A 26,911-nucleotide genomic window follows, 5' to 3' on the forward strand; every position below is an offset into this window, starting at 1 on the left:
CACACGCTGATAGCTGTTAATGTTGACTAATTAATTGCAACCACTGAGCCCCTAAAATGTAATTTTATACTATATAGGTAGTGTTGTCCTTTGACTAACTCTAAGCAGTTCCCTCTTAAAACTCTTGGGTTTTTTAAATTTACACAAAAACCATGTGAATACACACTAATTTTCAGCTGGAAAACCCACTTTGCGTTGCCCATCTCACAGCTTCTTAAAAATAGCGCATACCAGGAACATTAAACTCCTTCAAAATCAACTCATGACAGTGATTCCTGGTAGGGCAGCTTATTTTGAATCTTATTCACAGATAAGATAAAATCCTAGAGAATTTTAATGGTTTCATAGTGTTCACTTTTTTATTACTAGTTCATAATCCCAAGGCAAAGACTTGGAGATATCCCCAAAAAGGGAGGGAAAGGGCCTAGGGGAAGAAAGACCTATGCGGAGAAAAAACTAATATGGGTCAATCATCAAAATAAATGGGATTATTTTTTGCTCACTCCTTACATCCATTTAAGAACATGGCTCCCTAGAAGGAGCATCTGCTTTCCTCTTACCAGAAAATGAGAGAGCTAAGCAGCTGAATGTTGTCTTCTAGCCATATAAACTTAAAGCGAAGAGTGGGTTAAACTAAGGTCCTGTAGACCAACACCGTGAGTTTGGAAACTAACAGTACATACCTGGGGTTGGCAAATGCCTGTTAAATGGTCTCATTACCAATGGACTGGTTCTTCCACAGGTTCAGTGTTCTGCTAACAGGTCTGGCAGGCTTGTTCACTTCTAACTAGATCCTTTCCGGAGGAAACAGAGCCACGGAACAGGGATAGGACGACCCAATGGTGCCCCAAATTTTCGTATGCTCTATGCAACTCCACACACTGTATGGCTAAGGACTGCTCTGGTGGGTTAAAACAAAAAGGAAGTGAAGAGCTCTAGTAAAGGCGTCAACATAGTTTAATTCAACTGTCTTTTTCAAGCCTGCTTCTAAAGTTTGCAATAAAATCATGAAACAGGTCAACTTAACATACTTTTATTGAATTAGAAAAAGTAAATTTGCCTTTAAAAAGTGTCTGTTTCGCTGCTAATCCCCCTCCCTACCCCGAAATTGATAAACACAGTTTCTTCTGTTGTTCAGGAGTAGCAAATGGTAAACAATGAATCAGAATATTTTGACTAAATATAAATTTACTGTAGGTTATAAAACATTGTAAATCAATAAGGACAGATTTGGTTTTGTATCTTAATTCTATAAATAGACTACTTTAAAATAGTCACACTCTTCAAAATAACAGTACATTTGCAGGTCCGGAGCAGATTAAGACACATCATTCGGTTATATCCTTTCACTCTATAAAGTGAGCGTACTACTTACAAAATGTTTGAAGCCTTGGACAATAGTATTGTTTCGCCAGTGAGTAGGTACAGGACAGATGGCAGCAATGCAAGCGGCTCCCATGCTGGCCTGCTCCCTGTGCTTAAGTGAGCAGCTCCAGTGGAGAAATGAGTCCCTTCTCTGCCCGACTTGCCAACAAAAATGCTAATGGCAGTGATAGCTGCTAACTGGAGCTAATCCACAGATTATTTCACACAGACCACTGCAGTGCCACCAGATGGTGATGACTTTTGGTAATTACTGACTTGGGCCAGAGTTAAACTATGACAATATCTGAATCCTTGCCAAGCTCATCAGATAGGGTGAGCAGATGCAACAGGGTTACGGAGTGTTTTGTTCACGTCGGCTAACTCCCTCCTTTTAGAAAGAAATGTTTTCATTAAAATGTTCTACATAACGAGAGGCACTGGTGATGCTCTTCAAGTTCCTGGAAAACATTCCCCCAGCAAGTGTTAGTCCTAAAGGAAGGCGGCCCCAGTGATAGGAATGCAGTGCTGAAAGAGTTCAAGCTTGCTATGGCAGCAGGCTAAAAATACAAATATTCAGGGCAAAAAGACACTCAGATGCCCCAGCAGTGGAGAGCTCCTGTGTGCAAGTGATTGTTACAAGCAAGGTTGATTCCTCTGAATTTCAAAACCTCCCCTTCCAGGCCTAAGTCACATTGGCTTTGAAAGATGTAGAAGCAAGTCAGCCAGCAAATGAACAATCTTAGCTGGCATCAAGGGAGAGTGCTCTACAGCAACCCTTTGCAGCTACATTCCTACCTCCCCCAACCAACCCTAGCGAAGACAAGTCCGTATGGTTCGTGCTGCCTCTGGCTGACAACAGACCAATCGGGTAGCCAGCGGGCTGCGGATTCAAGATTTCTATACTCCGTCTACACTTAGCTTGGATGTCACTGAGCCCAATGATGAGATCAGAAACGTGGGTTCAAGCAGAGCCTGCACCGTGACCAGTCACTTCACGCCAACCCAAAAGACAGCACCTATATTTCCACTGAAGACATGAGACTGTTTGGTGGGGGTAATCAATTGGAGGCCTCAGGAACTTCTACCGTCTAATCGCTGGTTGGAATTGTTCCTGTGCCCATGTCAGAAGAAGTAAGTTCTGGTGTTTATAACGTGTAAAAGTCAGACCATGATTGAAACTAGAAAACACGTAGTAAAAAAGCATGAATTAAAGTGTAGAAAAGTAATGCAGGCTTTGTACAGCAGAATGTCAGTTACCAACAGACCAGACAGCCATATGCTTCATTTGGAACCAAAAGGATCTAATCAGGCAACAGCAGACAAAAAAACCCAAATACGATACTGTGATCAACTACTAAAAAAATAAAGGGAAGGCAGCATTTGTCTTCTGCATAACAAAGGTTCTAAGCTGTTCAGCTGTAAAGTTTTGAAATAGCCAGAATGTTTTGTTCCCAGATACAAGCAACCTCCATTTCCGAACTGATGGTAACTCTGAGGCTCTGCTGTACTCTGGTGTCGTTAGAACTGTTCTTTTTAGATATGTAGGAATTAATTTTCATCCCAGCTACCTTCACAGCAATTTGAAATGATTCCATGGCTACTCAACTTGCCTGAATAAGTACCTAGCCTTAAGATAACACTGCTACCAGTATCATTAATCCTAGCATTTCATTACTGACATCAAAATTTTAAACGTTATTCCATAGTTAATTTGTATGGAAATATCAAATAGCTCTCTGGGCAATGCTGACAAATGCACAATATAATAAAGGCAGATATTATGCCACAGTATTTTAAAACATTACACATCCACTTCATGAAACTAGATGGGAGATTTTTTTTAAACACACTAAATCCTTTGCCATATACTTGCACCTTGTTGATGTATGCTACAATTGGCCTTCATTTACAAGTTACACATCCATGTATTTTTATGACCACTGATTAAAAACATCATGAAATTGAGAAAAATAGTCTGCAAGGTCCTGAACTGCATGAGAAATGCTGAATATCCCTAGTCCCGTTGGACTTCAGTGGCAGTTAAGGGTGCTCCAAATACTTCAGAGTGAGGCCATGAGATGGCAGCCTCCAGTCCAGCAAAACATTTTTTCAGTAGTATGAATGTGTACATTCAGTACTTTCACCTTTCGACTTTACCCAGCATTCGGAGGAGAGCCCCTTCTGAGATCTAAGGAGATGTTCCGGTTTTCCCTTTGAGTTCGCTGTAGAGGGGAAATGTGTGAGGTGCACGCATTTTCCTATTTTAAGGCACGTGGAATCAATTTTTTTTAAATAACAGAGCTGATGGATTAAAGCAGAAATTAGAAAGTGGCCTTTCCCCTTGACTGTGGCCCCAGGTTTTGAACATGGACGATTTCTCAGTCCGTTTTGTTCAACCAAAAAGCTCACTTAAAAGTTCTCTCCTTTTCCAGGGAGAAAACGTCCAAGCCTTTTAGCATGCTGTTAGTCCTAGGATCGAACTTGCAGAGCTACATTCTACCTTCTCCGTGGCCACGTATGCTGCCTGCAGCATGGTGTCTTCACCCTCCTTACACGTGGGGTAATTTAAATGCTGTTCAGCTCCATTTGCCATAGTGAAATTTCACAGAGGCTGGCCCATGGCTTGCCCCCAATCAGGAGTAACACATCAGGACCGTTGGTAGCTGCCAAGCTTGTAGGTTGCACGAGCTGGGCGTCAGCTCCTTTCCTGTTTGCTATATCTTCAGGGAGACCTTGTGCTTTGGAAGAGATGAGATGGGAGAGATGCTCATTCTTAGACCATATGCTCTGTTCTGCCTCTGAAGGGGTCTCGATTGAGCAACAGCCCGGCAGCTCCAGGGGCTGGCTGAAGGTTTTCATTTCTATTTCGTTGCCATTGCTGAATGCTTGCTTGGAGACAGCCAGCAACTTTTGAGGCTCTTTCCCCCTTGGACCCCAGTGATTGCTGGGGGATGCACTAGAGAAAACTGGCATCTGTTGGAAACCAACACCAACTCCCAGGATGCAGTGATACCGTTTAGAAGAAAGATTTACCTCTGTTGTACTAGCCAGTTTTTCCCACCTCTGGGAACTGAAGTGGTACTTCCACAAGCTGCTGTTAGGCCTGGAGCTTGAAATCCCTCCACCGAAAGTCAGCATGGAGTCTTGAAAGACCACAGAAGAGTGTCCCACCACTTTTGGAGGTCCCTGGCTATCAACACAAGGACGGGCAACACTTAGTGTGGGTAAGAAGAATGACAAACTAATACCATTTTGGCTGGAAAAGAAAATGGTCATAACGCTCCGGTTGGCCCCAGGGCATGAAACCTGTCCAGCTGAGAACTGCCTGGGCACCTTGCTCAAAGGCCAAAGTTACTCTGCCATAAAATAGAGCAGACTGCGGCCACTTTCATCTTTGAGATGGCAGGGACAGAGACCAGAGGTCTCAGGGCACAAGGCTCCCTCTCAATATGGGCAGATTTTACTGAGATTAAAATGGCAACATCCCACTTGGCCACAAGAGTCCCTGCAGCCTATCTCTTCCTATACAAATAAGGGCGGCCAGAAACCACGTCTCTTCCATCCTTGCTCTAGTTCCCTCTGACTCAAATTCAAATCCAAGGACGTGTAAAACCCGATCCAATGCAATTAGCTGAAATCCCTCAATCACTGCAATTGCAAAAATCTTCCCGTGTGTTCTACAGGTGAACAGTTGTCCCAGGTATTCTACTCCTTAGTCCGCTGTCTGATTTTCAAAGATTCCAATCTTTCCAGAGCTTCAAACTCCGCTTGCCTGATTACAGTGCCATAGGGAGGGACTCACTCTTCTCTCTCTAATATATTTAGTTCGGCAACGGATGAGGTTTACCTTGTTCTGATAGCAGACCACTTGCAGCTCATAAAGTCCCACTTCCATAGATCCCTCTGTTCACTCAGCCCCATCAGTCCTCCAAACAGGTACATGCCTGTGCCATGAACCACAGCTGAGTGACCATGCCGGGGCCCTGGACCAGTGGCACAAGACAGGGGAGGTACCTGTGACCATTCCCCCAAATCTGAAAGCAAAAAGTAATGTTAGAGCTACCAAGCATGTTTGATTACAGAAAGCCACCTTGTTTAAAGAACAAAGGAAGATGTAGCTCTGGGAATAGTTTTATTTCCTCTCCATTTCCTAGTTAATCTGGCATGAGATGCCATGGCAAGATGTTACATCTAAAGGACAATGGTAAAAACAAACAAACAAACAAACCCAAAACTTATTATGACATGTCAGTGGAAACGAAAGTTCCATATGGGCAACCCTGGAGTCATTTATTTATAAAGCAAGTACTGCATCCTTCCTAACACTGCTCCTATGCATCAACCCTGAGCTGGAAACACAGGGAGGAGGTAGTCTAGCAGACACCGTGCACTCTTGCTTACTAGTACCTCTGCTGGCAGTGATTTGGAGGAACAAAGGATAACGCAAATACGGTCGTATGGTACTGAGTACAGTTGCGTGGTAGCTGACCACTGATGGGTGAAATCAGGGAAGATCTCAGTGCAGCTGAGGCTTATGGTTTTTAGTAATCCTGTTTGAAAACTTGAAAAATGAGAGCGAGCAAAAGCCATCAACTGATCTCTGCACAATGGACTCTGAAATGCTGCTGGAGACCTCAGCCCAAGGGACTAGTGCAGAACAGGCAGACTGCTCCAGAACTATGTTGCCCAACTAGTTTTAATTCCAGCCTAACATGGGTTTTCTCTGCAATCAGAATGTGAAGGTGGGGTGGTTAAAATGAAAGATGAAATTCTGCCCATAGCAAAATCAGAGGGTTTGGACAGGGTTCTGTACCACTGCTCTTGAAAAGTTGCTGCTTAAGAGGCCTGTCCACCTCCCACCGCAATCATGATGGAAGCTGTCCATTAAGTTCACTAGGCATTGGATCAAACCTAAGAGAAGCTTGAACTTACCAAAACGTAAAGCCCAAAACTCTTGTGAAATCCCTTTGAGGTCGAAGTATCCCCCATAGATGTACATGCTGGAACTGTAAACTACTGCGCTATGGCCCTTTCTGTTAGCTGGAGCAATGATCTGAAAACATTTAAGTAATGAAATGAAAAATCACTTACAAACTTTGACAGACATCCTTGATTTATATAGGTTTATCTCCGCACCACTTTTTACCTACTTTTCAGAAGAGAACATAGTGATATCTGGGTGAAAATCTTAGTAATTTCAATTTGGGTGATTTCATATTCCAGATTTTATGAAAGAAACGTTTGCACTGAAACATTAAAGTTCAGATCTTCACTGATCTCAAATTTTAAAAAAAAAGCCAACCTCTACACTGATGTGTTCATTCAAAGAGAAAAGTGGGTATGTTGTTTGTACTTACTGATTCACTTTTATTCAAACAAGTCTCTAATTTACAGTGAAGAAATTAAAATCTTGCCAGATTTATGTGTTCTGTTTTTCACAAACTTGGAGGTTTATGAATATGGTCAATATTTTAAAGCCTAGTTTTAAGAGAATAATAAGCTTGTTGCAAATTGGCAACCTACACTTAATATTTTCCCTCTTGATTGAAGTATTTTTAAAAGAACAGTAGAGGTAATGACATTCAGCATTTATATCCTAGAGTCAAACTGTTTTGCAAAAGTAGGTGGAACCCCCAGTATTGAAACTGCAGGGAAATACAGCAGGATACTTTATAGCAACATGTCCCTTGCTAGGAATCTAGACTGGAACTGTTTTGGGGAACACATTTTAAAGCAATCTGTTTAATCAACATGCGTATGATTCACGCATTCTCACTTGTTCCTTACCTCAATCTTCCCTGTTGCGTGCCTGCACTCAGTCCATCTTGCTGAATCTAAGGGATTGTTTTAAAACAAAGTGTAGTTTATATTTAAGACCACAAGAGGACACTGTTCCTTTTCAAATTGCAATTCTGTGTAAGTGTCATCTTGGTATGTTATTTACCGCATAGCAAGGATGAAACACATAACACTAAAGCTACATCTAAACTGCACCCCTCTGTCAGCAGAGGGATGTAAATTAGACGCATCGAAAGTGCAAATGAAGCCGGGATTTAAATATCCCGCACTTCATTTGCATAATGGTGGACACCGCTTTTTTCTGAAACGGGGCTTTTCGAAAAAACGGCAGTTTAGACGGGGCATTTTCGACAAATGCCCTGTTTCAAAAGATCCTGTACTCATTTTTTGAGGAGTACAGGATCTTTTGAAACAAACTGCCAGATTTTTCTCGAAAAGCCCCATTTCGAAAAAAAGCAGCAGCCGCCATTATGCAAATGAAGCACAGGATATTGAAATCCCGGCTTCATTTGCACTTTCGATGCGTCTAATTTACATCCCTCTGCTGACTGAGGGGTGCAGTTTAGACATAGCCTAACATAGCAGTACAGGGAGCTAACAGAAGGAATAGTTTAATGGCCAGGGCTCGACAAACCACTGCATCTACTCGCCTGTGGCAAGTAGATTTCAGCTGGTCGCTCCATGCGCCCCATTCACCAGCGCTTGGCGCATGCGCAGTGCGGGGCTGGTGAGTAGTTCTTGCCAGGGTTTGTCAAGCTCTGCTAATGGCCAATATCTAACTTGTCTTTTCAGACTATGAGCTAAGAAAATATTATATTACGGTCAACCTACACCAAGGTGTGTGTGTCTGTCTCGCCATGGACTATTCTATGTTACATAGGGATGTTAAAATGTGTGTATTTGTCTAAATGTATAACTGCTGAATTTTTCAGTGGCTACATGTTTACACATGGGGGAAGAGGGAGAATCAGGAACCGGTGCTCACAGGGAGCCAGCTTTTAAGCCAGCTTCCTGCAAGCATCAGCTCTTGCCTGCCCAGCCCACCCTGTCCCCCACACTGCTGCCTCATGGGACCGAGAGGGTTAACCTGTTAGCTACTAGCTATGCTATCCCTCATGGGAAAAATATATAATATGCTTATCTAATGTTATACTGAAATATTAATAGTAAATAATTTTATATGCTATTAAAATACTATAATTTCCTAGTGACAAATGTATAAAAATTATTAGATATATATATAAATTTACTACTGCCTTTATTGGAATTAAATCAGTGATACAACAAATAGAAATGTTGGTTTTTCAAGTCAAGAAAAAATATTAAATGTTTTCATTTTTTCCCTTTTTTTCATTTCAAGTCGTTTTCTACTTTATTTAATCTTTGCTAGTACCAATCTATCTCTGTATTTCTCTCTCAGTGCAAAATGTTACTATTTTCCTCCCATAATAGACAAAATTATGACTTTGCCATGGGACATAATTTATTTAAAAAAAAAAAAACCTAAGCTCTAAGCCTGTTATTTCATTGTGAAAGAACTCTGAAGATCAGCTCATAAAGCTCTCAAAATAAGGAATCTACTGAAAATGCTGAAAACCTTGAATACAGAAATGTTGCTACAAAAAGTTCCCCGATGGAAAGAAAAATGGATTGTTTGGCAGTTTAATGGCCTAATTTTTAGGACAAAATTCTATCTGGTTTTGCATGTAAAACACTCACTGAAGCCAAAGGGAGATGTGGATGTGCAAATACATGAGCAAACACAACTAGGCTCTTGCAATTTATTGTAATCTGTGGAATTACTGCGTAATGGAGCAAGACTCTTTTGGTGCCTTTTGGAACAAGATAACCAGACTTTTCCATACCAATGTCATACATCCAGAGAGGGCTCTTCAGCTGCGTAAAAGCCGAATCCACCATCCCACCAAAAACATAGAGGGTGCCCTGCAAGCACAATGATGAACAAACATTTATCACCTACCACCAGCTGGTATAGTACAAAAAAAATCTAAAAATAATTTTGTAGAGATAAATAATCTCCATCACCAAATAAAACACACCAAAACGCACAGCCAATCTTAACCAGTCAACAGACGTGCCACTAAGCTGTGTGTTTGAGTGATGGTACACTAATTCTTATTTATTTAGTACCTTTTTCACAATATTTTACAAACCACACAAAGATCACCACTGAAATACAACCATGTCTTGGGAGAAAAGTGACAACTGTTTCACAAGACACAGCAATGCCTCTCAACAGTTTGTACAAAAGAAAAACAGCTGGTAGGGGCAGGCTAATTTAAACTCACCTGATAAGCCACCATTGAATGTTCTTCCAGTTCTTCTGGGCCTTCTGAACAATCCAGTTTTTCCCATTCATTGCTTGCTAGGAAACAAAAGGAGAGCTAAAAATGGATACACTGAAACCACATGGAAGTCAGAGGAGGGTGAAATCGAGATGCTTTGAAGGAGGCATCTTCTAAAATGAGCTCAAGATTGATATTCGGGTCAAGCACACTTTCCCCCTTGTCTGGCACAGGAAGATGAAAACGTAAACAACGTTAACGGGATTGTTTTTTCTCCATTTTTTTTTCTATTAGCGTGGAAGGTTGAATTATTTCCTCCCACAAAATAGGTTCGTACTTTTATATTTGGCAAACAATTTTCTCAGTTTGAAAAGTGTTACAAATTGTTGCAGGTTTGTATGTATTATACCCCAAGTCCTTGGTATCGCACAAGCATCAATGTCAGCATAGCCCTGGGGTTCATGCTAGATAACTGATGCTAACGGGGCCAGAATGGGAGCATAAAACACTAGGATGTTAAATGAACTTCACACAAAAAAGTGTTTTAATTTCTTTGTAATGGACATTGCACATTTTGATAATCAAGCCTTACAAAATCCAAGCATTTGTTTCTGTACTAAATTGTTGCAGTAGTTATGTTTATTTTTAATATGCAATTTGAATTAAGAGTATTTTAAGGGAGAGCATTAATTGGAAGTTAAAATAATTGAGGGAAAACAAATCCTATGCTTCAGCATCTAATAACAAGAACATATGTACATATCGCTGCATAATTAGCTAACTATTATGGGCTTTTCACCTGTGTCACAACCATTCAGTGCTGCCACTTGTGAGAGGCACAATAACATCTTTGATGGATCGATAAGGTAAATGTGGTACGTGAACTTGATAGTCCATCTATTCACTTTACAATCTTTAAGATTGGCTCCCAAACTGTAATGGTTCACGTGCCACAGTGACCTTGAGAATTAGCTGTGGAGTGGCTCTGATTTCACAATGATCCATGTGAGTCTGCATTTGGATGTATATCGGAAGGACAAGCTTACCCATACTGTACCGCCAGAAGTCACTTAGGGTGCTATTGGACCGGCCCCCATAAAGATAGACAAACCCTCTACAGACGCTGCAGGCATGTTTGAACCGATTACATGGAGAAGGCTTGTTCTGGGGTACCGGTTTCCATAGATATTCTGCAGTTTTCCTTCTCATCCCTACACCTGGGTTCTTGCCAAATCCATGGTCTTCTATAATAGGAGTTGTACTCGGGAGATTCACCCAAAACATCAGGGACTCCGTCTCATCTTGGGACAGATCTGTGAATGAGAGTGAGGGAGGATTTAAAAATCAAGTGTCAGAACACTGATGAAGGCCTATGACACCAAATGTTCCTGTTTCCTTCCTGCCCCACCAAACCTAACAACATTGAAATGGTCAATGAACTTCACAGCTTACACCACTTCTTTGATCAATTGTGTAACATGGTGATCATAATAGACTTGGACTTGAGTAAAACATCTTGATACATTGACATGCAAAATCTTCCTTTCCTAACCCATCTGAACCTAAGATGTCTGTGACAGACAAGTGGTTGAAGAACTGCAAATAAAGACAAGTGACAGCGTGGGAAAGGGGTGCAAAAATAAAGCCACAGGGACTGAGGCTAGGTCTCTTACCTCCTCTTGGAATCAGTCTGATACATAGTGGGGAAGATGGAATACAGAGATGGAAGTGGAGTACTACACTAAGTATAACCCAGACTAAATTTAGACTGCCATCCTCAGAGGCATCTGAAATCAAGATAGTGCTGGAGAAAATAATATTTTAGTCTCATTTGCCACAAGACAAAACAAAAAAAGCAGCCAGGTAGCACTTTAAAAGACTAACAAGGTGGTTTATTAGGTGATGAGCTTTTGTGGGGCAGACCCACTGCCCCACAAAAGCTCACATCTTGTTAGTCTTTAAAGTGCTACCTGATGGCTTTTTTTGTTTGTTTGTTTGACCAAGATCAGCCTAACAGACTCTGTTACTTTGCCACAAGATGTCACTGTATTCTCTGCAAAGAGAGCAACAGCAAGAGCATTCATCTACTTTTGTTCCTTTAACTCTTTGTGTTGGGTCACGGGTAATGCTTAGTGCAGGAGTGGGCAAATACCAGTCGATGGGGTCTGAGGCGGGCCGCCGCCACTATATTACCTGTACAGCCACAGATCCCAGCCATCGCAGCTCCCATTGGCCAGCGATCGCCATTCCCAGCCAATGGGAGCGGTGGCACATGTCCCAATCCATGCCACTTCCCACTACTCCCATTGGCTGGAAACGGCAATCTGCGTCCAACAGGAGCTGCGATCACTGAAGCCTGCTGCCATGCAGGTAGAGGCAGCAGTCCGCCGGGGGCTCACCCTGGTGAACCCCCACCACGTTACTGCCCACCCCGGGCTTAAAGGCCGCTTATTTAATGGTAGCACAGCTAACCGTCGAAAAGACACACCAGTCTGAAACTGACTCTGCCTTGTTCAACCGGACACTCTGCTGTTGGCCCAAGTTCAGAATAAAAAATTAAAAAGGCTCAAGGGGGAAATCTACGATGACAGATCACAAAGGGCAGGCAAAGCACATTTGAAAACAACAGTCAGTGAAAGTCGGGTCGTCTATGCACAGCTAGTGCTCTGGAAAACCATCTGCCCTGCTCCAGGACTAGGGAGGTTAGCGAGCAGTCGACTAGCGTAGCATACACCTATCGGGTAGTCGAGCCGTATGAGAGAGGCAACAAGGGGGGGAGGGAGACAGGAGCCAATGTTGCGGGGAGTCGGCTTAAAAGCCAGTCCCCCCGCCCCGTCTCCACAGTGCTGCCTACCCCTCGCCGCCTTTATCAGAGGGATGGAGAGGCTGCTGCGAAGCGGCCATGGGCAGAGGCTGCTCTGGCAGCCGTGGGGAGCTAGGCGCTCCCATGGACAGAGGCTGTTGCTGGAGCAGCCTCTGTTCTCGGAAGCCAGGTCTGGCCATGGCCGGGGCTACTCTAGCAGCAGCCCCTGCCCACGGCCAGGGGTGGCTGGGCTCAGTCCCGGCTCGCGCTGGTCTGGGACGCGGCGCCTCTGCATGTTCAATGTAGTAAGAGCCCAGTGGCTCTTACTCCACTTACAACGTAGCTCTGCAGCGCAGGTGGCTCCCGCAGCCAGTACGTGCCGGGGACTGTTCTGTCCTGGCTCAAGCCAGCTCCAGGAGCTGCCCCTGCTGCGGCTCTGCAGAGCAGCCCTTATCGACCAATCGTGCAGTTGTTACAAATTATACGGTTAGCCAGATAACTGCAAGTTAACATCCTTATCCCTTTCTATTCCCAGGGCATCTGCTTTGAATATTATAATTACAAAGCAAAAATCAGGGTATGTTATCTCTCTTCAGTGAGTGAGGATCTGGAAATATCCTAAAGCGACTTAGAGCAATAGCACAAGATAAATATGCCAAGCCAAAAAACCCCCACAAAAACCCTCCACTCATATGCAAAAAAGTTTGCCTTTACATTTAATCTAGTTGGGAAGTAAAGGACTATGGAAGAAGAAACATCTTAATAAGAGGGCTCAATAAGATGCTATCCCTCCCACTCTGTTTTATGGTTCCGATTGAACACTTGAGAAAAGGCAGCCAAAACTGCCTGACTTCTTCAGTGCTAGAAGACTAGACTGGTTGGGTGCATCTAGACTGCAAGATTTTGTGCAAAAGCAACTGCTTTTGCACAAAAACTTGCCAGCTGTCTACACTGGCTGCTTGAATTTGCGCATGAACACTGACGTTCTAATGTAAGAATTCAGTGCTTCTTGCGCAAATACTTTGACGCTCTCGCTCAGGGATGAGCCCTCTTGCACAAGAATACTTGCGCAAGAGGGCCAGTGTAGACAGGCACCTTAATTTTTTGTGCAAGAAAGCCCGATAGCTAAAATGGCCATCGGAGCTTTCTTGTGCAAAAGCGCGTCTATACTGGGCATGGATGCTTTTGCACAAAAGCACTTTTTGCACAAAAGCATCCATGCCAATCTAGATGCTCTTTTGCGGAAATACTTTTAACGGAAAAACTTTTCCGTTAAAAGTATTTCTGCAAAATCATGCCAGTCTAGATGCAGCCATTCAGTTTAAGGATGAAGCAAAGTAACAGAGAACAGGTATTGAAAACTTTTATCCTCATGATAAACTTTTATCCTCATGAGCAGGCATGCTCCAAGAACACCACCACCACCTATACACCCTCACACACACAGAAAAGAGAGAGCGAGAGAGAGGAAGGACTTTCACTGGTGTCAGCGGAAGAAGAAAAGGTCTGTACTCTCCAAGGCAAATATTAAGAGTGAGCAGAATTCAAGGACCCCTTAATACAGATCCCCCTCCTTGTTAAGTTGTTGAAGGGAGAAGGTTGCGAGTTATATGAATAGAATCCATGGGAAAAGCAGATAGAGCCCTGGTTAATCTCATTTATGGGGATAATTTTTGGACTTTTAACTACTGCTGTGTTACCAATATTTTTGGATTTATCACTTCACACTGAGGAACCTGAATGTGTGTAGTGATGCCATAAATACCTTTGGGTTGAATTATAAAGGACAGTAGCTACCCCTTCCCTTCCTGTCCACTCGTGTTGTACAATTACTATGTGCTGTGAAACAGGAGCTGCAGTGGAGTGCCAAGAAATGCTATTTCTGAGTGCAGTGCATGACGCGCTCTGGCATCCCAGGGGATAAGAGGCGCAATATAAATCTGAATGAGGTTTGCATCTAAAGCAATTCCACCCCCTGAGCCTGTAACCAGAGAGCTCCTTTGCCTCTGTTGCTGCTCCCCGCTTTACTGAGCAGTGGCAGAGCGGAAACGATCCACAGCAGCTATTCGTAACAGTGGCCAGTTAGTGAAACCGTCAGCGTCGTGCTTGGCAGCCTGCGGAAGCAAAAGCAGGCCCTGGCGTTGCATTTCTACGCCGAGGGCAGCAGTTCCCAACCTTTCCCAGAGGGGGACCTGTTTTGACAATTCGGGAAGACTGGGTGACCCAGGGCAGCTCAAAAACAGGGGGAGAGCAGAGCCACCTGCAGAGACACGTGGCAACCCTTTTGAAATGTAATGGCGACCCATATGCTCTAGCGTAATGACTCAATTCTCTAGCTCAGGGCTTCTCACCATACAATTTTTGAGGGCCCGGGTGTGTGGCCAACTTGCTGGTGGCTGCTCTTAGCTAGTGACGGTATTTGTATCTTACTATCATTCCTCACAGGCCTCCCAGCTAGCCACCGGTTCTGCTGTGAAAGGTGATATTAACTAACAGCCCTTCACAGGAGTCTTGCTCAGCCCCAACAAGCCTGGGGCAAATTAAGCCCTGCAGAAGGAGGCAGTGATGACCAGGGGTGATGGGGGAGGGGTCAGAGGAGGCACCTGCCACCACATGGCTGAGGATGGAGGCCAGAGCCCTGGTGCCTGAGCCAAAAGTCCTGCAGCTGGATTCTGGTCCCTGTGGCTAGGAGCTGGAGCTTGGTGCCAGGGACAGAGAAGGCAGCGAGGCCTGGCGAGATAATGGGGGGGGGGGAAGCCCAGGCTCGAAGCCGGAACCAGCTCTCACAGGCAGAAGTTCGAGGCTGGAGGAGGCACTGGGAAACAGGGCAATGGGGAGGGGTGAGAAGCCTGAAGCCACTGCCATGCAACGGGAGCCTGCCAGCCCTCACCCCCGAACTGAACCTTGACCCCACTGCTCCCAGAAAGCAGGGAACTCACTGGCCACTAGGGAGGTGACTGGTTAACCGGCGGGGGCCACAAGAAAATCCCCTGATGGCTGCATTTAAGAAACGCTGCTTTAGCTAATCATAGAATCATAGAATAATAGGACTGGAAGGGACCTCGAGAGGTCATCGAATCCAGCCCCCCGCCCTCAAGGCAGGACCAAGCTCCGTCTACACCATCCCTGACAGATGTCTATCTAACCTGTTCTTAAATATCTCCAGAGAGGGAGATTCCACCACCTCCCTTGGCAATTTATTCCAATATTTGACCACCCTGACAGTTAGGAATTTTTTCCTAATGTCCAATCTAAACCTCCCTTGCTGCAGTTTAAGCCCATTACTCCTTGTCCTGTCCTCAGAAACCAAGAGGAACAAATTTTCGCCTTCCTCCTTGTGACACCCTTTTAGATATTTGAAAACCGCTATCATGTCCCCCCTTAATCTTCTTTTTTCCAAACTAAACAAGCCCAGTTCATGAAGCCTGGCTTCATAGGTCATGTTCTCTAGACCTTTAATCATTCTTGTCGCTCTTCTCTGTACCCTTTCCAATTTCTCCACATCTTTCTTGAAATGTGGCGCCCAGAACTGGACACAGTACTCCAGCTGAGGCCTAACTAGTGCAGAGTAGAGCGGCAGAATGACTTCACGAGTTTTGCTTACAACACACCTGTTGATACAACCTAGAATCATATTTGCTTTTTTTGCAACAGCATCACCCTGTTGACTCATATTCAACTTGTGGTCCACTATGACCCCTAGATCCCTTTCTGCCATGCTCCTTCCTAGACAGTCGCTTCCCATCTTGTATGTATGGAACTGATTGTTCCTTCCTAAGTGGAGCACTTTGCATTTCTCTTTATTAAACCTCATCCTGTAATAGCTCCGTGGTGTCCACCTATGGCAAACTAGCCACACTCAGCCAGCCAAATAGCCACTAGTGGCTAGTAGGGAAGTAAATGAGGAGTCGAGTCGACTACTCGCTTCCCCCCACCTTGCTGCCTCTGATATAGAAGCAGCAAGGAGGGAGAAGGAGCTGGTGCTGGGGGGAGCCGGTTTAAAAGCTGATTCCGCCCCCCCAGCACTGTCTCCGCAGTCCTGCTCCCTCCCCTCCCCCCCCACCACACACACACCCCCCATGCTGCTGCCTCTCATAGGCAGTAGTGCAGCAGGGGGGAGGCTGCTCCAGCAGCAGTCCCTGTCCACAGGGGGTCCCAACCCTTCACCTTCTGGGACCTCCCACAGACAGGGACTGCTGGACCCGGCCTGAACCAGGACTGGGCAAGCTCGGCTCAATCCCGGCTCGCGCTGGGTCCAGGAGCTACCCCTGCTGCGGCTCTGCAGTGTAAACGTAGTCGGAGCTGGGCTGCCTGCATGCCCATCTCACGCTACATTCCAACTGCAGAGCAGCATCAGGGGCAGCGCCTTCCCTTGTCAACTACAGGATTGCCCAGTTACCCACCTCTTAACATCCCCAGAGTGTTGGACACCACCATAATTGGGGCTTGGTAAGTTTTTGAACCTGCCTTAGCCTCACTCAAATTATAGAGCTGTAGCAGTACCATTCGACATCCTTTCAGCAACAGGACTTACTCTTTATATCTTCCTGTCTGCAGAACTAACAAAGGCATTCCGTTTGGCTTCACAGGCAACATAACTAAACAGGCAGGCATGTTACGAGCTGCAATCGCACTAGAAGCTGCCAGGAAACCTCCATCAACAAGCAAAGTGAAAACAGCAGGTCAGATCAGAAATATCTATGAATTGGCAGAGGGCAACCTCCCATTAAACTCCTCTTTAAATCAGAGCAGTGATACAGCTGGAAGTGCATTTATCCAAATTACTCACATTGCAAGAGCTGTTTCTTTAGCTTGCTCTCGCTCCAAAACTTGAAGTGGAACGAGGAGGAGTGGTTTTAAAACAGTACTTTGCAGCAGGGAAGCAAGCTCTTCTCTCTTAATATCAGCCTTGTGTCCAACTGTTATCATACACAGACACGAATTTCATCCATGCAAGCGAGGTCACACGGACACAATATAAATAGCAACGCATTGTTACACACACATTTCTTTTATTAGAATCCACTCTCCAGAAAGAAGGTTGGATCCTTGCAGAGGGTCAATTGAGTTTGCTCTGGGCACTTTGCAAGCACAGTGATTGCTAGTCTTAGATTCTAAAGGGCAAGCTTCTTAGGCCTAAATTTGGGTATTTCTGTCACGCGTATACACGCGGATGATCTAAAACCATATTTAGCTATATTTAACTCAGTGAGGTCACACAGCTCTGATTACAGAAGTAGAGCTATGCAGTCACACTAACTACAAAGTAACTTTAGACCTCTGAAGTGGCTATTTGTTCCTATGCTGTTATAGAAGAAAAAGTGATGCTGTACTAGATTCAAGGATTAATGAACTCTAATACACAAGAAAATCCTGCTCACAGATGGATTTTGTAAAGTGGCTGTGTTCATATACACATGTTGGCTGAGGAATAAGATCCGGAAGTCAGGAATGATCCGGTTTCATAATCCTTTGTTGTTACAGCCTAGAATAAATCTACCCTCTTTCTTTCCCCTCTGAAATGCTACCGAGTACCTTAGATTTCACTGCTACATTCAAACCCCAGTTGTGGTGTAATAGGGTTATCAGTATTCATTCACTATAGGCCTCACCCTGTCAACCTTTCACCGCCCTATGCAGTACAACCTCACTTCTTCAAACATTAGATCCCCTATTCACTTTCAAAACCAATTACAAATGGCTGTCCTGGTTTTAACAAAAAGCTTCCATGGATTTATTCCAAGCAATCTCATGGTCCATACTTGTATCCACGACTTTCTGCTTCTTCCCTCTACTCATGAGGGAATGATGGTGAAAGGAGGGAGAAAACTTGTTCATCTTGGTCTCTGAGGATAGAACAAGAAGCAATGGGCTTAAACTGCAGCAAGGGAGGTTTAGGTTGGACATTAGGAAAAAGTTCCTAACTGTCAGGGTGGTCAAAACACTGGAATAAATTGCCCAGGGAGATTGTGGAATCTCCCTCTGTGGAGATATTTAAGAGTAGGTTAGATAAATGTCTATCAGGGATGGTCTAGACAGTACTGGGTCCTGCCATGAGGGCAGGGGACTGGACTCGACCTCTCGAGGTCCCTTCCAGTCCCAGTATTCTATGATAAGAATCCTCTTCCTCTTTGGCCCTTCAAACAGTCTCTCTGGTGTTAGTGCACTAGCTTCCTTCTCTGCAGCTCCTGTCATCACCTTCCTGAATCTTTTCAATTGACATCAACCATCCATCTCACCTGACATTTCAAATAAAATCCCTATGCTTCCTCCCCTTTACTTATACCTCAGTCTCTCTCTGCTGTTACTGATCTCTCTTCAAACTTTCATTAGTTGTAAAACAACAAATGGTCTGGTAGCATTTTATAGACCAGCAAAATGTGTAGGTGGTATCATGAGCTTTCGTGGGCACAGCCCACTTCTTCAGATGACTGGAGTGTTTGATGTCCAGTGTCGGTTATAGTGTCGGAGTGTTCTGGACATCCAACACACCCGTCATCTGAAGAAGTGGGCTGTGCCCACGAAAGCTCATGATACCATCTACATATTTTGCTGGTCTATAAAATGCTACCAGACCATTTGTTGTTTTTTAAGTTTATCCTGCACAGACTAACTCAGCTCCCCCCGAAGCACCTGTAAAACAGTTCAGGATGCAGTTGACAAGAAATATGGGGCACAAAATGAATCTCTATTGCACCACATAAAGTGTTACCCTGACTCTGGGGATCACAATAGTTCAGGCCCCGATTTAGAGCATAGGTGCTGTTAGAATAGTAAAACAAAAAAAAAATCTCAAATTATTTATTATTCCAATTCTCAACAAAAAAAGTAACAGCAGTGTAGCGCAAGGGCCTGAACTCCTGTACTAGTCAACTTAGTGGTACCTACTAAATAGCACCATGCAGTTCATGGGACTAAACTCACTAATAAGTGTTTACAGGTTGAGGCCAACGCACACTGTCTTGATTATGGGAAAGCTTTCTGGTTGATTTCTTTTCAGTTTATTTTAATGTTAAGATCATCTAATGAACAAGAAGTAAAGAGACAAAGGAAAAACTAGTTACATGAGGGTAGCTATGGAATGCAAAATGTGTAACACCTTCAATTTATTTCTGATGTCACTGGAGGGAACCCCAGACTGCCACACTGGATGACATGAAGCCCTTTCATCTTTCCCATGTGTAAAACCAGAGCAAATCCACTGAACAGTAAATATCTGAGAGCCTCTCGTTGGTACTATAATGCAACTTCCATAGCTGGTGTTACTTAGAATGCACTGATCTGTTTTATATAAAATAAGGTGAAATGTATAGCTACATTGAAATATTTTTAAACATTCCTCCAACACAGAGTTTAAAGACACTGCTTTTATGGAATAGGGATGTTAACTATCAGGTATTTGTGCGTGTAACGGCTTGAAATTTTAGCATTTACATGCGATTGGGGGGGCCAGGTGAGAGCCTCTGCTTGCAGGCAGCCAGCTTTTAAGCCTGCTCCTCCTGAGCACTGGCTCCCACCTTGCCACTGTGAGAGGCAGCAAAGGGGGGGCAGGCAGCATAGAGAGATGGCTTAAAAGTCAGCTCCTTGCACGAGCCGGCTCCTGCCTGCCCCTCCCACTGCCTCTGTGGGTGGCAGCCACGGGGCAGGTTCCCTGTGCATGCTGGCTCCCACCTGCCCCACCACGCTGCTGGGAGGTGGGGGAGGGAGGGGCAGGTGGCTCGTGCAAGGAGCTGACTCCACACAATCCAACTGCACATTGGACAACAGTGTGTGAGGGGAGAGGAACATTTACCATGATGGCTACAACACAAAGTGTTAACCATAGCACAGAATACACTTGTGCATTAATGCTGTCCCACTGGTATTTCAAAATAGAAAAATTAAGAAACAATTTCAGGAAATACAGGGGGAAAATCATTTCAGGAAATTCATATAAATAGCTATCTGTATATTTACTAGAACATGATTTTTCAAGCAGCCTGAGCAGCTCAGGTTTCCTGTAATAAAGTATTAATTAATTGAAATATACAAGCTGATTTCTCAGCACTGCTTTTGATTCATTTTCCTCTATTTTAATAGGCTGCTTAGAAAAGTTTAAACCAAGAGAATCAAAAACTTTAGAACTATCAATTTCTCATCCCAACATGTATGTTTCATGTGCACACACACACACAAAATGTCAGCTAAAGTTTTTTTCTTGTAATGTTTTAAATATTCAAATTCTTATGCATGCAATCCTGCAGCCTTTCCCCCCAGAGCTCTCATTGCAAATGGTGCTGTTGTGTGTTTATTGAGAGCTTGACGTTATAGTGGTGGCACTGTTTAGAGAACTATACATACATGACAGCTTTTGGTGAACTTCATGCAAGAACTTATACTGCAAACCCTTTGTCCAGTGAGTAGTCTTATTTGTGCAAATATTCCTGTTGGGTTCCTTGCATAAGAAAGGATGGGACTATGAACTTTGAGATGCAAGGGGAATTAGGAAGTATTACACTTAAAAGACCATCTATTTAGAATTAATTGACAGTCCCTACAGAAGTCTGGCTCTACTATATCACAGTTACTTGCAATGCCTGAATATTTCTGTTACAAATTTCAGTATCATTAGGATGCAGTTGTAATTATTCTTACATTGTAGTTCTATTAAACTCATACCACATTTCTCAGGATATATAAGGCCTAATTTTCAGAGATGCTGAGTTCCCAAAATGCAAAATGAAGTCTGATGTAGCTCTCAATATTAAGCACTTAAGAAACTTGAGCTTCTTACATATATTTTAATCCTTTCTTTAAATTGGAGTTGCCCCTAGAGGCACCAGCCAAAGTCAGGGCTCCTGTGTGTTAGATGCTGACACACTGACAGGCTCCACTTTGAAGAGTCTACAGTCTAAAATAAGACAAAGGGTGGGAGAAGGAACTGGTATTATCTCCATTTTACAGATGGAGAAATAGATGCATAGTGAGAGAGAGAGAGACTTGCCCAAGGTCACAGAGGATCTGAGACAAAGCCAAAAATAGACTTTGGAGCTCAATTCCAATCCAACTCCTTCTCTAGACTAGGGATGTAAATGATTAACCTGTTAACAGCACTCTTACTGGGTGATGGTTACAGTTAACTGGCAGGGACTGGAGCAGTCCCCCTGCCCACGGTGACTGGGGGCCAGGTCCTCTGGGCCAGGCTTCTCCAAACGAGCCGGATATTGGATTGGGAAAAGTACTGAAAGACAATGGGAGAAAGGAGTCGTATGGCACAAAGGGGAAAAGTGTAGGGAATGAGAAGACAACAAAAGGAGAACTAAGGCATAGCCTGGGACAATAGTCAGTAGTAAGGACCTTACAGAGGTAGAAGAGTTTAAACACTACACAAAAGAGACAGAAGCCAAATGGGAGATTCAAGTGGGGAGGGAAGTAACATGTTGAACTGGTGAGACAAACAGATGGATATGGTCTGACTTGACTGGAGACACCTGACAAGCTGGGGGAGAAGCCAGATAGGAAAAGGCTAAAGTTATCAAAATGACAAGGGCTTATTATATCAGTGCACCAGCAATTAAAAAGAAAAAAACACTTCAGTTGATTAGCTTTGTTCTTAGCCAAAAATACAAGGGCTGCATTTAAGGATGCTGCTGATTTCCTTTAACCTCAAGGTGCATTATGTGTATCTCTGTAATAGAGACTGCAGTGACAGGCGCTCATGCGTAGATGTGAATGACATCTACCCACACAAATAATCCCAACAACTTCAGTGGGTTTACTCACGTGGATCCACCTGGTGTTTGTACTTAATAGGACTTGCTAGAAGAAGAGGTGGCAAGTTGTCCTCATATTATATAAGGTCCAGGACCAGAGACTCTCCCATATACCCTGGATTCTATAGTTTTCCACTCCAAGCCATCTGATAAAGTGGGTTTTAACCACGCAAGCTCATGATACTATCTTTGTTTGTGTCTAAAGTGCCACAGGACTACTCGTTGTTTTTAAATTTACAGACTACCACGGCTACGCCTCTGAGACTATTTATAACTAAAGTTGTCCAAGCGTCATCTCAGACAAGAAGCAGGATGGGGAGAAGGGAAGCTGGAGGAAGTCAGAAAAAGGAAAACGTATGGTCTTGTAATGAAGGCTAAGAAGATTTGGTTTCAATTGCTGGCTTTGCCACAGACTTCACATGTATGACGGGTAAGTCACTTTATTTCTCTTTTCTTTGGTTCCCCATCTAGAATATGGAACGAAGACTTCCCTCTTCTCACCTTTTGTGTCTCTCTCATAAAGGCAAAAACTGTTGTTTACTATGTATACATACTGTAATGGGTGCACTATGCCCTGATCTCAGTTGGTGCTTCTGGACATTGTCATCCATTCTGGTAATCTCGGCTATTTTTGGCCCCTATGAAGATGTGGAAGAGAATGTACTTTTCTAGTGTAAGAAAACACTGAGACGCTATTTTGGCTTACATATGCCACTTGCCATCTGAAATGCTCACATTGCCTGTTCCTTAGTAGAGAGCTGCCAAACTCTTCTCACCTTATAAATGGAAATGCTGTAGCCTCCTTGAGCCCGGATAGGGTGGCTTGCCCCTTCCAAAGGTTGGAAGTCTGGAATCAGCCAGCCTTGGCCAATTATTCCTGCCTGTCCCACCTGGGATGAGGAATGAGATGGTGTTTAATTAGTAGAACCAGCTGAGCACTTATTCCCCAATGAAAAGCAACAGAAAGCTACAGCATGAGAAATGCTCCGGGAACCTAACCACCACTATGGAGTGGGAGTGAAATACTCTAGAAATGTCTGCGAATGCACAGAACACACCCTAGCAAGGAAATGTTTTCAGGCAGGGAAGGCCTAGGAGTGTGGTCTGCAGGGGGATTCTGGGTACTAGGCTGTGTTGTTAAATTCATCTCTGCACTGCGATGTTGATGAATCAGAGATCAGTTTGTGGTGCTGAGCTGAGCTGAGCGAAGGGGCCCTGAGTTACAGACCAGGGACACAGAGACAGGAGCCTGGGGAAGCAGCAGCCCCCGAGCTCCCTGCAGACAGAAATTGCTCCGGGGAGGTTAAGTGGCTCCCTGGGCTCTAACAGAGGTAGGGAGCAGGGCTTGAATGCCAGCTTCCCAGGTGTGCAGCTCCCGCCCCCCCAATGCTGCTGCCTCTGTCAGCAGCAACACAGAGGGCAGGAGCGCAGCAGGACCCGGTGCTGGCGGGGGGGGGGGGGGGGGCATAAAAGCCGGCTGGGGGGGGAGTTATTTGGATTAAGGGACGAGCCCGTGGTGAATCATGCGCAGGCTGTTGGCTCACCCCCCTCACTAGTAGGCGAGCACAGGGCAGGGAAATGGGCACGTGGGGGGGGGGGGGCGCAGTACAGCAGCTAATGCACCCCCCAGCCCCCCCCCCCCGGGAAAGGGCCGGGCTCCTGGTTGGCTTCAGCGCCAGCAACAACCCCCCCCCCCCCAGGACCCCCGCCCCGCGCTCACCGCCCCGCCGCGCAGCTGCTCCAGCCCGGTCCCCCCAGGCCTGGCGCTCCGGGCGCACGGACCCGCCCCGCGCTTCCTGCCTGCGCAGCGAGCCGCGCCCCCCCTCGGGGCAAAGATTTAAAGGGGCCGCGCTCTCTGCACCCCCCCACCCCCGCTGGGGCTCCCCCCGGCACCCCAGCTGCAGGAAAGGGGGGGCAAAGCTCCCCCAAATACCCAGCGGGGGAACTGCCCTCCGCTCTCTTGCGCGCACCAGAGGGGGAGCCTCCCCTCCTTGTAACAGCTCTGGAACTGCCCCCCCGGGGCAAACCCCCGCACCCCTCCTTTTCAATGCTCCCCGGGGCAGCAGCCTCCCCGACAAGGGGTCCCCCAATGCAGCAGTGAGTTTGGGAACTGTAGGGTGCGTGCCTGGCCGGAGCAGGGGTAGGAGCTGTTATGTTGTTCAGGTCTCCTTGGTTGAGCAGCTGGGCACATGTGGGGAGGCAGGGCCCCACTGCCTTCAGGGTCACGGGCCCAGCTGCCCATCAGGAATGGAGGGGAACATGGTAGCCAGGCAAGTTTGCAAGGCCCATGCTATAGGTAATGTAACCTGTGCACAGCGTAATAACTGGGGATGGGGTTAATAAATCCACAGCAATACTGTGTAGTAGTGCAGCTGTTCACATTTTGATCCTCGCTAGCAAACACGCTGGAACAATCAGCCCTGATCGTGTGGCCGCAATAGTGCAGTAATAGTATCATTGTCATTAATAATTAAACCCTGGCCTGATAAGCTGTAATGGTGTAATGGTGCATGCAATAATGTTACTTAATAAGCAACTGGTCAAACGATAACCCCCCATAGCTGTAAGTAATAATGTCAGACTCATCGTTAATCATCAAATGCCGGAACAATACACTCAATAGCAGCTGTAATAGTGCATGCAATCGTATTATAATCAGTAGTAGTCAAATATTAGAATGATAACCCTGATAGCAGCTGAAACAGTGCATGTGGTAATGAGGAAATCATAAATCAAGTGTTCGTACTGTAAACCCAAGAGTATGGCAGCAAGGTGTGAAGTGAACGTATCATTGATAATCAAACAGTGGAGCCATCAGAGGGACTATAATGGTGCATTCCATAAAAAATGAATAAATAATAGTTAAACACTAGAATGATAAACCCAATAGAGCAGCTGTAGTAGTGCTTGCAGTGATGTAATAATAGTAAGTATTTGTATTAATCAAATGCTAGAACAATATTTTCAGTCTCTAGAACAGTGTGCCGATACAAAATCTGTATCCGCAGCCAATCTGCAAAAACGGTCCACAGATGTAAAATAATATCTGCAGATGCAAAGCAGTTATCTGCAGATATGCAGGACACTACCAGTCACACACCTCAATCCTTAGACTCCTCCTTGTGCTCACTGTGTTGACTCATGATAGTATAACCCTGATTTCGTTTTCTTATTTCACCGAAGGGCTTTTTGCTGTAATTACAGCTACTGTTTCTACTTGCGCCCAGACAAGGTAGGAGATAGTGCAGTGGCTCTAAATCTTTCCACGCAATTGCACTCCTTTCAGGAGTTCACATCACTAAAAAACTGCTTGCAAAAATCCCTCATTTTTACCATTAATTATAAATCAATTGGAATATAAATATTGTACTGACATTTCAGCATATAGTATATAGAGCTGCATAAACAAGTCATTGCATGAAATTTTAATTTATACATAAGCTTGCAAACGGGGGCTGTTAACAGGGAGTTTGGAGAGAGAGTTCTCCAGATAAAGGAGGAAGCGAATACAGGACCCTTGAGGGAAGTGGTCGGTCTGTAATGTGTGTTTGTGTTTGGGGTTTTCTTGCTGTGTGCGGAGCTTGTGTTTAGCTGTTGTTTTTTCTCTCCCCTCCCCTGGGAGTGTGTTCTGTGGCTGGCAGGTAGAAGCTGTGAGCTTCTAATCAGGGTTTGAAATCTTGATGCCTCTGCTCACTGATTGAGCCTTAATCAGGGGGAGGGGCTATCAGGCAGTCTAGTGCTTTATAAAGGAGTGAGTCAGCAACCAGGGGCTGTTAACAGGGAGTTTGGAGAGGGAGCTGGGAAGGGAGTAAGATACACTCACCATTCCTTAACATCTTTTCACTACACTCCTTCCCTTCAAGGAGGTGTTTAATAACAACTGAGGAATCTCTCAGAAGGAAGGAAGGTAGATATGGATGGTGATAGGTCTTCTGTTGTTACCTGCACAGCATTAGAGGACTGGAGGCCCAAGTATCAACCCTATGTTCTATCAGAGAGGATGAAGACTTCCTCCATAGAAGGCAGCGTTTAATCCTGTAGGCACAGCAGGCTGAAGAGCCAGTCAGGGCAGAACAGGACAAGGAAGAAAACTGGCAGCATGTAACCTCTAGAATGAGAAGAAAGCCAACTATTAGCCAGGGGATAGAATTGGTGTCCCTGGCCTCTGTTTCTCAGAGGCTGGAGAGGGATGGCAGGAAACAAATCACTTGATCATTGTCTTCGGTCCACCCTCTCTGGGGCACCTGGTGCTGGCCACTGTCGGCAGACAGGATACTGGGCTAGATGGACCTTTGGTCTGACTCAGTATGGCCGTTCTTATGTTCTAACTCAGGTATACCCCATTCCTGTAGAAGTAAGTAATCGCTTTCAGGCTCTCTCCACAGGCACTGCAGTGGAGAATGCTTTGGCAGGGACTTGCCAGGGAAGAAATCAGAAGGGAACACCATCTACCGGAAGGCATGGGATGCATAGTTCTAGGGGTGGGGGTTCCATGATCTCTACCCTCAAAAGGTGGTGGTGGTCAGGGACTCCCTCCTAAGAGGGACTGAGTCATCCATCTGCCGTCCAGACCTGCAATCTTGAGAAGTGTGCTGCTTACTGGGAGCTCACATTCAGGCTATGAGCGAGAGTCTTCCGAAAGTGATTAAACCTTCGGTTCAGTACCCCTTCCTGCTTCTCCGTGTAGGAACTAATGATACGGCCAAGAATGACCTTGAGCAGGTCACAGCAGATTATGAAGCACTGAGAAGAAGGATCAAGGAATTTGAAGAGCAAGTGGTGTTTTTGTCCATCCTTCTGGTTGAAGGAAAAGGTCCGGGTAGGGATCATCGAATTGTGGAAGTAAATGCGTGGTTGCGCAGATGGTGTTGGAGAGAGGGCTTTGG

At 44.9% G+C, this 26,911-nt stretch overlaps 1 protein-coding gene across 1 annotated transcript; it reads right to left on the reverse strand.

The window, feature by feature from the left end:
- Positions 1-1,017: 1,017 nt before the first annotated feature.
- On the reverse strand, positions 1,018-23,815 carry LOC102448459 (uncharacterized). Its single transcript, XM_075933069.1, has 8 exons — positions 23,746-23,815; positions 10,517-10,783; positions 9,474-9,550; positions 9,030-9,108; positions 7,153-7,199; positions 6,298-6,418; positions 5,213-5,399; positions 1,018-4,555 (listed from the first exon to the last, which is right to left on the reverse strand). Exons 2-8 carry the CDS (start codon positions 10,752-10,754, stop codon positions 3,931-3,933), a joined length of 1,374 nt encoding a protein of 457 aa, XP_075789184.1. The 5' UTR covers positions 10,755-10,783; positions 23,746-23,815; the 3' UTR covers positions 1,018-3,930.
- Positions 23,816-26,911: the final 3,096 nt, after the last annotated feature.

The sequence above is a fragment of the Pelodiscus sinensis genome, chromosome 7, assembly GCF_049634645.1.
Source record: "Pelodiscus sinensis isolate JC-2024 chromosome 7, ASM4963464v1, whole genome shotgun sequence".
Classification (NCBI taxonomy): Eukaryota; Metazoa; Chordata; order Testudines; family Trionychidae; genus Pelodiscus; species Pelodiscus sinensis.